At 45.7% G+C, this 12348-nt stretch overlaps 1 protein-coding gene across 1 annotated transcript in view; it reads left to right on the top strand.

Moving 5' to 3' along the window:
• Positions 1-12348, top strand: part of ADAMTS6 (ADAM metallopeptidase with thrombospondin type 1 motif 6) — a 291647-nt gene that overhangs the window by 217083 nt on the left and 62216 nt on the right. The window contains exons 15-17 of the mRNA XM_045022085.1: positions 6154-6287; positions 9222-9345; positions 9720-9800. Coding sequence (XP_044878020.1) covers positions 6154-6287; positions 9222-9345; positions 9720-9800 — 339 coding nt within the window. The remainder of the gene's footprint in view (positions 1-6153; positions 6288-9221; positions 9346-9719; positions 9801-12348) is intronic.

The raw sequence follows: 12348 nt of genomic DNA, 5'->3' as shown, positions 1-12348 counted from the left end.
GCTCTAAGTTACTTCACAGGACCAGCCCTGCACACAGTGGCCCTGTGACTGACAGAATGCAAAGATGAGCTTTGCAGCTCCTTCTCTCCTGGCTTGTGCTGTTTATTCTTCAGCCATAGTCAAAAATCTGTCCCACCATTTCTTTCTTTGCCTCTTTTTTGCTCCTTAGAAGAAAAAGGAGAGATGGAGAAGGATGGTCTTTTGATTTAGATACAGGGCTAGTCGTCAGTAAACAGGGGTCCTTACTTTATGCCGACTTTCCCACACTTCCTGTCCCCAGTCTTGGGGCTATCCTTGGACAGGTTAACCCCTAGCACAGATTAGAGCAATGTCTGGGCTGCTTTAATTTCTGTTTGATTGCCAGTAACTCCCTGACCTACCTCCTTCATCCAGTCACACCCCCTGCCAACTGTATGCTTTCAACAGTTTAGCTAGCTTTGCAGTCATTTTGGCTACTGAAGTGACACAGGATCTGTCCCTTCATTGTTGACTCTAAGGGTCAGAGATCTTGTCTAAGGATTTGCTTTGTAAAAATAGTGGGCCAAATTCTGTTCTCAATTACTCCAGATTACACTGGCATGACTGAGAGGAGAATTTCACTCAGTTAGGATACAGGCAGTATATTCATGATGTATTCTAGAGTTTTGATAATGTGTAAACATTATTTGATTTAAGCTTTGACTGTTATATACCCTTAATAATACCTTAGCTATGTAGTGAAAACCCTTGCTGGCCTTAAATAATGTGATACAAATGTCATGTAAAGACTTGGATTTAATTTTTTTCATGCTTAAGCATGTATAATATGTTTTTCTTCTTCTACATTTTCATCATCTTATAGGCATGATAGGTGTAGTTTTGCCTATACTTGAACCAAACAATGAATGACAGGATCAGGGCAGGGTGCAGATTTTGGTTTTATCTTGTAGCTGATTCATTCTTCGTTTATACAGGAGGTGGTTTTTTTGGGTGTTTTTTTTTTAAACAGAATGTCTGGTGAGACAATATTTTTCTATTTGATCTCAAGTTTCAATAGCAAGTCTTCAGCAGAACTTCCTATCTAGGAAGTTAATTATCTGATTTTTCCTATACCCTACTCAGATAGGACCACTGTGATCATCTAGTCCAGGGGTCTCAAACTCAAATGACCCCGAGGGCCGCATGAGGACTAGTGCATTGGCCCGAGGGCCGCATCACTGACACGCCCCCTTGCTGCCCCTGGCCCCACCCCCAATCCACCCCTTCCATGAGGCCCCGCCCCTGCCCTGTCTCTTCTCCACCTCCTCCCCTAAGCGCGCACAGTTTTAATAAATATATACACTCAGTAATGCACCTCACTCAAAGGACAAAACACGCACTTAGATTTACTGCCTAAGGCTCTGGGAGGGAGTTTGGGTGGGGGAGGGGGTCTGGATGCAGGCTCTGTGCTCGATGCAGGCTCCAGGCTGCGGCAGGGGGTGGGGGTGCAGGCTTTGGGACGGAGTTTGGGGATAGGAGGGAGTGCAGGGGTGAGGGCTGTGGGGCTGAGGGCGAGGGGTACATGATGCAGGAGGGGGCTCAGGGCTAGGGAAGAGGGTTGGGCTGTGGGGTGAGGGCTGTGGATGAGGGGTTCATGATGCGAGGGGGCTCAGGGCTAGGGAAGAGGGTTGGGCTGTGGGGTGAGGGCTGTGGATGAGGGGTTCATGATGCGAGGGGGCTCAGGGCTAGGGAAGAGGGTTGGGCTGTGGGGTGAGGGCTGTGGATGAGGGGTTCATGATGCGAGGGGGCTCAGGGCTAGGGAAGAGGTTTGGAGTGTGGGGTGAGGGCTGTGGATGAGGGGTTCATGATGTGGGGGCGCTCAGGGCTGGGGCAGAGGATTAGGGTGCGGGGGATGAGGGGTTCATGATGTGGGGGCGCTCAGGGCTGGGGCAGAGGATTAGGGTGCGGGGGGATGAGGGGTTCATGATGTGGGGGCGCTCAGGGCTGGGGCAGAGGATTAGGGTGCAGGGGATGAGGGGTTCATGATGTGGGGGTGCTCAGGGCTGGGGCAGAGGATTAGGGTGCGGGGGGATGAGGGCTCTGGCTGGGGCTGAGGATTAGGGTGCAGGGGGATGAGGGGTTCATGATGTGGGGGTGCTCAGGGCTGGGGCTGAGGATTAGGGTGCGGGGGGAATGAGGGCTCTGGCTGGGGCTGAGGGTTTGGGGTTGGAGAGGCTCAGGGTAAGGGAAGCCTGCCTTGCCAGTACTGGCGGAGGGCAGGCACTAGGACCCTGCACCCTAATCCTCAGCCCCAGCCAGAGCCCTCATCCCCCCACACCCTAATCCTCTGCCCCAGCCCTGAGCGCCCCCACATCATGAACCCCTCATCCCCCCGCACCCTAATCCTCTGCCCCAGCCCTGAGCGCTTCCCTTCCCCCCCCCCACCAGCCCGGCCCCGGCGGGTCCCGCTTCCCTTCCCCCGGCCCGGGCCCGGCGGGTCCCGCTTCCCCCCTTACCCGAGCGCGTCTCCGGCGGTCCCGCTCAGAGCCGCGGGGTGGGGTGGGGGCTGGGAGCTCCACGCCGAGCGCAGCGCTCAGCCCAGAGCTCCCAGCCCCGCCCCCTCCCCACGCGGCTCGGATCGGGGCGGGGCTCAGGCGCTCGGACGGAGACTCGGCGCTCTATGCGCCGAGGCTCCAGGAGAGGGGCGGAGGCGGGAGCCTCCGCTTTTCTCTTGGGGGCCCCTGCGGAGCTCCCCTGGGGAGCTCCGCGGGCCGCAGGGAAGAGCTCCGCGGGCCGCATGCGGCCCGCGGGCCGCATGTTTGAGACCCCTGATCTAGTCTGATCTTCTGGATAATGTTGGCTATAAGACTTCCCTGAATTAATTCTTATTTGAACTAGGGCATGTCTTTTTAGAAAAACATACAATCTTGATTTAAAAATGTCCAGAGATGGAGAACACACCATAACCCTCAGTAAATTCCTCCAATGTTTAATTACCCTCACTGTTAAAAAATGTCACCTTATTTCTAGTCTAAATGTGTCCAGCTTGAGCTTCCAACCATTAGATATTGCCTGCTAAACTAAAGAGCCCCCTTATCAAATTTTTGTTTCCTAGGTAAGTACTTATAGAGTGGTCAAATCACCCTTTAACCTTCTCTTTGATAGAGCTAAATAAAGTGAACTCCTTAACTCTGTCTCTACAAGGCATGTATTCCAATCTGTTAGTCATTCTCTGAAGCCACCCCTATTTCTTAATAGCCTTGTATTATGGACACCACAACTGGACACAGAATTCTAGTAGCAGTCACACCAGCGCCAAATACAGAGGTAATATAACCTCTCTACTTCTCCAGTGTTCCCATTTATACATTCAAGATCATAGTAACTCTTTTGGCCAAACTTTTACATTGGGAGCTCATGTTTAGCTGATTTTCCACCATGACTCCACAAGTATTTTTCAGGTCACTGCTTCCCAAAATAGAGTGCCCCCCCATCCCATAGGTAGACCTACAATCTTGGTTCTTAACAATGACTTTACATTTAGTCATTTTGAAAGGCATATTGTCTGCTTGTGCCCAGAGTACTAAGTAATCCAGTTCTCTCTGTCTTAGTGACCTGTTCTCTTCTTCATTTACCACTCTCCCAGTCTTTGTCTCATCTGCCAACTGTTTCAATACCTCTTCAACTGAGGATCAGTTGGAGTAGGGCTGTCAAGTGATTAAAATAATTAATTGCAATTAATCATGCTGTTAATAATAGAATACCATTTAAATATTTTTTGATGTTTTCTACATTTTGAGTTGCAACACTGAATACAAAGTGTACAGTGCTCACTTTATATTTTTTGTTACTACAAATATTTGCAGTGTAAAAAAGAAACAAAAGAAATAGTATTTTAATTCACCTCATACAAGTACTGTAGTGCAACCTCTTGGTCATGAAAGTTGAACTTACAAATGTAGAATTATGTACAAAAAATAACTGTACTCAAAAATAAAATAATGTAAAACTTTTGAGCCTACAAGTCTACTCAGGCCTACTTCTTGTTCAGCCAGTCGCTCAGACAAACAAGTTTGCTTACATTTGCAGAAGATAATTCTGCCTGCTTCTAATTCACGTCACCTGAAAGTGAGAATAGGCATTTGCATGGCACTGTTGTAGCCAGTGTCACAAGATATTTATGTGCCAGATGCGCTAAAGATTCATATGTCCCTTCATGCTTCAACTACCATTCCAGAGGACGTGTCCATGCTGATGATGGGTTCTGCTTGATAATAATCCAAAGCAGTGCGGATCAATGCCTGTGCATTTCATCATCTAAGTCAGATGCCACCAGCAGAAGGTTGATTTTCTTTTTTGTTGGTTTGGGTTCTGTAGGTTCTACATCAGAATGTTGCTCTTCTAAGGCCTGGGCTACACTAGCCAGCTACGAAAGTGCCATGCGAACGCCTGTTCTCACTTTCAAGTGACATTGTAAATAAGTAGCAGGCAGCATTACCTCCAGCAAATGTAAATAAAACTTGTTTGTCTTAGCGATTGACTGAACAAGAAGTAGGACTGAGTGGACTTGTAGGCTCTAAAGTTTTAGGTTGTTTTATTTTTGAGTGCAGTTATGTAACAAAAAAAACCCCTACATTTGTAAGTTGCACTTTTACGACAAAGAGATTGCACTACAGCAGTGGTCTCCAAAGTGGGGTGCTCCAGAGGATCCTTTGGGGTGCACGGCAGGAGGAGCGCCACTTCCCCCCCCCCTTCAGCAGTTTGGGTGGGAGTCCGAGTCTTTTTTTTTTTTTGCTTGGGGTGGCAAAAGTGGAAGAGCCGGCCCTGCAGCACGGCAGGGTGTGCATGCTCAAAATTTTTTTACTGATGGGATGCGCGATCAAAAAAGTTTGGAGACCACTGCACTACAGTACTTGTATGAGGTAAATCAAAAAATACCATTTCCTTTGTTTATCATTTTACAGTGCAAATATTTGTAATAAAAATATAAAGTGAGCACTGTACACTTCCTATTGTGTGTCATAATTGAAATCAGTATAATTGAAAATGTAGAAAACATACAAAATATTTGTATTAAATTTCAGTTGCTATTCTATTATTGTTTAACAGTGCGATTAAAACCTCAAATTATCATGATTAATTTTTTTAATCACAATTAATTATTTTGAGTTAATTGCATGAGGTTAACTGTGATTAATTGATAGCCCTAATTAGGAGTCTATCCATTAACCTAAAAATATACTGAAAGCCTGTGTCCTGTTCAGGACATTTTGAATGTAAGTTTTAAAACTGCCTAGCAGGATATTTCTGTTCGTTATCATATCATAAAAAACAAAAGAAAAGTAACCTAATTAATGATATTATTGCCACTCCATGCTAGCTAGTAATGGTGAAATAAGAATGGAAATCTTTTCTGTATATTTTGTTCATTGCCTACTCTCTACACATCTGAAAAGCTGTGCTCAAGAACTGTGTCTAGTGCCTTGTTATTATATAGTTGTTAGGGATCCTTTTTGGTGCTGTGTGAGATAGTGTCTATGACCTAATTTTTAAAAATTAAGTCTTTTTGTGCTTATAGTATTGTCAGTGGTTGCTGATGGGCATTTAGCACCTCTCAGATGTGCTTGTAAATTATTTGCTGAGCAAATGAGGACACCTAGACATCCAATTAATGGATTGAAGTAATTAGACATTTAATGTCCTCTTATGTCAACAAAAAAATGAGCCAACGGAATTCTAAGCAGTCAAGAAAAGGGAGGGCAGGTTACATTCACTTTAAATTCAGGCTCTACATCTCAAAACATTGTTAATTTTATTAGGCATATTGTGAACTTTACTGTATTTCAAAACTGGAAAATACAGTAACCATCGCTATACTAATGTTAGTGCTTTTTAAATAACATCTTTATATATTTTCAATTGTTCAGCAGGCATTAGGGTGGTATTATCATTAAAGATTCTTTCACCTTAACTCACCTGTAGGCTGTTTTGCTATAATCTGAAGTAATCTTTTTAGAGAGAAAAAAATCAAGTAGAAAAATTACATGGAAGGATTAAAGAAAGCTTCTAAATCTGTCTGTATTCAGATGGGAGAAGAGACTATACATTTCCAGTCTGATTTTGTATGTGCTTTTAAAATTGGTTCTTACCTTTTCAGGAACTGTCCATTAATTTTTTAATTGTTTTGTTGTTTAGGAGGGGTTAAACCATGTGCATTAAACTGCTTGGCTGAAGGTTACAATTTTTACACTGAACGTGCCCCTGCGGTAATAGATGGAACTCAGTGCAATGCTGATTCGCTGGATATCTGTATCAATGGAGAATGCAAGGTTGTGTGTTTTAATAAAAACTACATTTATGGATTACTTCATATTGTCTAGTATTTATCAGCAGTAATTTTGTATAGCATTTTAGTTGCAGTACTTTTAAAAAAAACTTAGATAAAAAAGGATTGTTGACAGTAAAAGTTAATTTCTTACATAAGCAGTGAGCCTGAAACAAGGGAAAGGAAGACTGCAGAAATGAGGCAAATTATTATGAGTTGCAATAAGCTTTCATTAGAAATTGCAGCAGACTTGTAATCAGGGCAGTCACCTCCAGAGCACCCTCTTATGGCCAGAGGTCATTCTGACACATCCTGCCTCTGTTTCCACCTCTTTAAGGCCCCTGAAGAACTGCAGTCCATAGTGTTTAAAACATTCCATATCTCTCTCCCTTTAGGTAGGGAGCCCCCCAGCCCTTATTCCCAGAGCTGGGTCACACTTCAGCCACTACTCCGAGACTTTTCCTGACTGCAGCTCAGCCTCCAGGCTCTGACTTCCTCTTGCTCTAGCGGTCCTCCTAGCTGGGATACAACTCCCCTAGTCTGAGGATCATCCTTTCAGGAGTCTTTCCTCTTTCTCTGCAGCATCTACCATAGTTTCCTAACATTCCCACCCTCCCTACACCTTTCTTCTGCCTTTAGAGGGGAATCAGGTGTCCATCAGGCCCCATCAAGACTGGTAACACAGCACAGATGGGGTGGTGCAGTTCCTTCATTAATTAGTGTTTGCTGGCCCCAGGCCTCCAACCCCTAAGGAGCAAGCCACCCTATTGCAAGACTAAATTAGAAGCCTTTATTTAGTCTCTTTTGGCTTCTCCTAATCTCTGGTGTCTCTTGGGGGACCAGTAATTGTAGGGACCAGTTGATTAAAAGCATGTGCTTAAGTTCTTTGCTGAATTGAGGCCTTTTTGGGATGAATAGTAGTATAACCATAAATGTGGCAGTAAGTACTCCATCTTTCTTAAATATCATGTAACTGCTACATTTATGGTTATACTACTATTCATCAGGGGTGTGATTTCAGAAGAAAATTATGTCAGCATATAGAATGTTATACAATGATATTATATCCTGCAAAATCTGAAGTGCAGGCAAAAAATGAAAGACCTAATGGAGAATATAGACCTATGAAAAATCTGCAGGGGCTCAGATAGCAAATGATGCCCCTGCTATTCGTTCCAATAAAACATCAGTTCAGCAAAACACTTAAGCACATGCTTAATTTTAAGCATATGAGTAGTGCTATTGACTTAAAAAAACCCTGACTTCTTTGAGACTATTCACATGCTTAAAGTTAAGTCCAATCTTAAGTGCTTTGTGTAACCAAGGTCTAAAGATTTTTTTTATGATTGAGTCAAAGATGATGAGATCAAATTGTTTCTAACTAAGAAAGGTGACACAATTAGCACCAAAGATTTGCCATGTATTAGCAAACCAAATCACAGAGCAGACAAAAATCACAATAAATACTATTCCAGTATGCTAAAAATATGTGAAGATGCTAGAAAACAGCTAATACTTTTGATGATTATTTTAAAACTGACTATGCCAGATATTACATGTATTTCCACAAAAATGGGCCCCATCAGGATTAAAATACAAAGGAATGTATTTGAAAACACTGAATTTAAATCTTTCACACAATTGCAAGAAAAATATAAATTAAAACCAGGAGGTTTGCATTTTCTTACAGTTAAGGTATTATTTAGTAAATGAGCAGAAATGAAGATTAGATTTATTCCCAATAGAGGACTACATAAGGAAACACAGGTTAGTCAGATCTCAGTTTTGCTTTTTGTAATCAGTAAGAAAGTCCAAATTTTTATGATGGTATTCATTTGCCTAGCAGTGAAAACATTTTGAAACTTTAACTTCTGTGATCATATCTGTATTATTTATAAACAAGATGGTAGAAAAATCACATTTTTCCCAGTATGTTCATGTGGTTGCCTTATGTTCTGTTTTGGAGATCAGGTGATTCTTCTTTGTATTATATAATCATCTGAAGACGTGTAAAGCTGCAGTTTTCCTCCTGTTCAGTTTGTCCTCTGTTATTTTAGTTGTTTTTCCATCCTTCCTTCCCAGCATATATTTTCTCCCATTCTCTGGCTGAGGTGAATCCTTAAATCATGCACAGAGATCCCCTCTACATAACATACCACCTGTAAATTTTAATAGCTCCCTTCTCTTCCTGACTCCTTACAGCAGTTCTTCCAATCCAAGCTGCTGTTTTCTTGGCATGTTATTTCCAGGTGGTATTTCCAGGTGGTATTTGTGTACGTAATGCTGGAGTTTGGATGAAGGAGAGAATCAAATCCAGATAATACAGAAGCTCTCTCTGCATCCAGCTCAGTCTTTCATTCTGCTTGAGTGTCCACTGAACTCACATATTTAAGCTTTTATATGAGTTTGTTGTTATCAGAATAATGTGATGTCACAAATTTAGCTGCATTACTTTTCTGTGAGATGTGAGAAGATGGTCTGTGAAGTGTAAAGGTTTACAAAAATACCACAGAATTTGTTTTTAAGCAGCCATTCAAGGGAGACACAGAAAACAGTGTTTTGTTAGAGAAACCAAAGGTAGAGGAAAATTAGGACATTTGAGGGCACTGTATAGATATTAAATAATAATTGTGTTAAGGTGTAGTACATTAATGTTTGTAAAATACTGTGACATTCTCCTATGAAAAGCACTATAGGAGCACAAATTATTTATTATCAATAAACTAAATTTGGATCATCTCTGATTTCGGAGTCTCCTTTTCTGGTAAGTGAAAATCCTCTTGTGATAGGGGCCACTCAAAGTGAGGTAGGCAAAGGGAGAACTAAATCTCAGATACTAAGGAAGAAATCTCTTGAGAAAATATTCAGTATTTTCAGGTAATGATGCAAGAAACCTCCTGCCTGCAGTAATATTTGTTCTATCCTTATCTGTTCTCAGCATGTGGGTTGTGATAATATTTTGGGATCTGATGCTAAGGAAGACAGATGCCGTGTGTGTGGAGGAGATGGTAGCACATGTGAAGCCATTGAAGGTTTCTTCAATGATTCATTGCCCAGAGGAGGTAAGTATGCAGATATAGATCACTCCCTATCCTGTGATTCACTGTATGAAGGTGGACTGTTGTACCCACATGGAACCTAACTGAAAGTTCAAAACATGGAAGATAATATACTAGTATTTCACAGCCAACATATAAATTAATCAGTGAATTCTGAAACATATGAAGGACTTTATTAATATGTAGAAAGGAGAAACTCATGGCTGCATTTTAGATTCTTGCTATTGTTTTTAACATTTGTCTCTGAGATTTAAAGAGTTCTCTGTTCTCTGTCATGAAAGGCAATATTCAGGTACCTTTGAATCCAAAGCATAATTTATTAATTGCTAGTTTCATCCAGGTAATAATAATAAATAAGGTTTACCTTTACCGTATAGGGTACATGGAAGTGATTCAAATTCCAAGAGGTTCCGTTCACATTGAAGTAAAAGAAGTGGCTATGTCAAAGAACTACATTGGTAAGAGCTGGTTTAAACACAAGAGCTTAATTACCTAGTAATATTTATAAAGTGTTTTTAAGATACTGCAGCAGATTCAATGGTCTGGCTAAGCTTTGCTGGGTGCAGGACCAGGGGAGGTAATATTATCCATCAGTTTTAGGTACTTAAATGCCCCCATAACCATAGTATATGATTACCCCACAATCTGTAATTTACTTAACTTTACAACATTCCTGTGAGGTGGGGAAATACTATTATCTCCATTTTACAGATGAGGAAACAGGCACATGGTCTCAAGCTAAAATGACTTGCCTAAAGTCACACAGGAAGCATGTGGTAGAGCAGAAAATTGAATTCAAGTCCCAAGTTTCAGGCTGCATCCTTCCTCCCTTTAAAGGTGGCTTTAAACCTGCCTTGTACTCTTCTGATCTTGGGGTCAAACAAGTGCCAACCTGATCCATGGAGTAAGAACAGGCTTAAAATCATAGAATCATAGAATATCACGGTTGGAAGGGACTGCAGAAGATCATCTAGACCAACCCCTGCTCAAAGCAGGACCAATCCCCAACTAAATCACCCCAGCCAGGGCTCCGTCAAGCCTGACCTTCAAAACCTCTAAGGAAGAAGATTCCACCACCTCCCTAGGAAACCCATGCTAATGCTTCACCACTCTCCTAGTGAAAAAGCCTTTCCTAATATTCAACCTAAATCTCCCCCACTGCAACTTGAGACCATTACTCCTTGTTCTGTCATCTGGTACCACTGAAAACTGTCTAGATCCGGGGTCGGCAACCTACGGCACATGTGCCAAAGGTGGCATGTGAGCCAATTTTTCCTGGCATGCGGCTGCCAGCCGGGGTCCCAGCAGTCGGCCCTGCTCAGCCCACTGCCGGCTGAGTGAATGGAACCCCAGGCCGGCAGGAGGCAGAGCAGGGCCAGCGGCCGGGACCCCAGACCGACGGCAGGCATGCCCCCCGGCTCCCCGCTCACCACGCTCAGGTTCTGCGGTTCCTGGGAGTGTGAACTGCCACGGCGCGGGTCCCTGAGCCTGCTGCGGGAGGGGCGGCAGCGGCGGCTCACACTCCCAGGAGCTGCAGAGCCCTAGCGCGGTGAGGGAGGAGCCGGGGGGCACACGGGGACTGCCGCCCGCATACATCCACTGCAGGAGCCCCCCCGGGGGGGGCACCGGACCGCACCCCAGGCAGGCGCACCTCCCAGGTCCCCCCTCACCGCACTCAGGTTCTGCGGCTCCTGGAAGTGTGAGCCACCGCCGCTGCTGCCCCTCCCACAGCTCCCCCCGTCCCGCTGCCTCAGCACTCCATGTGGAGTTTTGCCTCCACGTGGAGCCAGCATCTGACCGGCATGGGCATGGTAAGGGGAGTCCCGGGGGACAGTCAGGGAGCAGGGGGAGGTTTGGATGGGTTGGGGGCCCTGACAGGGGGCGGGGAGTGGTTGGATGGGGTGTGGGAGTCCCTGAGGTCTGTCTGGGGGTGGGGGTGTGGATAAGGGCTGGGGCAGTCAGGGGACAGGTAGGGGGCAGGGTCCTAGGGGGGCAGTTAGCATGTGTGTGGGGGTGTCTCAGGAGGGGGCAGTCAGGGGACAAGGAACAGGGAGGCTTAGGTAGGGGGTGAGGTTCTGGGGGGCAGTTAATGGCAGGGGTCCCAGGAGGGGGCAGTCAGGGGACAAGGAGCAGGGCGGGGTTGGGGGTTCTGATGGGGGCAGTCAGGGTGGGAAGTGGGAGGGAGTGGATGGGGCGGGGCTAGGGCAGGGCTCTCCCCTCTTTTTTGATTGTTGAAATATGGTAACCCTAGGCGAGGGAGGAGCCAGGGGGCGCATGGGGGCTGGTGCCCGCATACATCCACTGCAGCCTGTAGGAGCCCCCGGGAGGGCCCCGGGCTGCAACCTGGGCAGGAGGGGTGGCGGGGTGCAGCTGCTCCCCACTAGCAGCCCTGCCGCCTTTGCAGGGCTGCTGCCCCCCTGCACTGCACTGGCTCCTCCATGGCTGGGGCTTGCTGCTGCCGCAAGCAGGACACTCTGGCTCTCTGGTGCCTCCGGAAGGCGGCTCCTCCCTGCCGAGCTGCTGCAGTGGCCCAAGCCCGGCAAAGCCAGTGAGTGGACTAGGGGTGGGGGCCACCGGGGTGGGGTGGGGAGGGCTCGTGGGGGGGCTGTGCACCCTCCAGGGGAGTTCTGGGGGCAGGGAGGGGGGAACCTGGTCTGGGGAGCAGCCCCTGGGCACGGCTGGTCCCTGGGCAGGCTGGCCCCTGGGGTCTATAAAGGCTCGTTGGGATTTGCCCCTCAATGAACCGATGTGCGGGAGGGGGGGGGGTGTGCAAGGTGGAAGTTTCACCTGATGTGTGCTAGATGGGAGTAACCTCCTAGATAAATTAACCCCACCCACCCATAGTTATTTGCTGTAGTGCTGGTACTGGATGTCTGCTTCCCTCTACCCCTGTAATTCAGCAGGATTGTCAGCCTCCTCCCTTTTAGGAGGAAGAGTAACATACTTAGCCCTAGCAATGAGGAATGCTTATTACACTTACTACACTACTCTCCCACCCCTCTTCTC

Source organism: Mauremys mutica, chromosome 6 (genome assembly GCF_020497125.1).
Source record: "Mauremys mutica isolate MM-2020 ecotype Southern chromosome 6, ASM2049712v1, whole genome shotgun sequence".
NCBI lineage: Eukaryota > Metazoa > Chordata > Testudines > Geoemydidae > Mauremys > Mauremys mutica.
The sequence above is the reverse complement of the archived record's forward strand: the minus strand, read 5'-3'. Positions and strand labels throughout refer to the sequence as shown.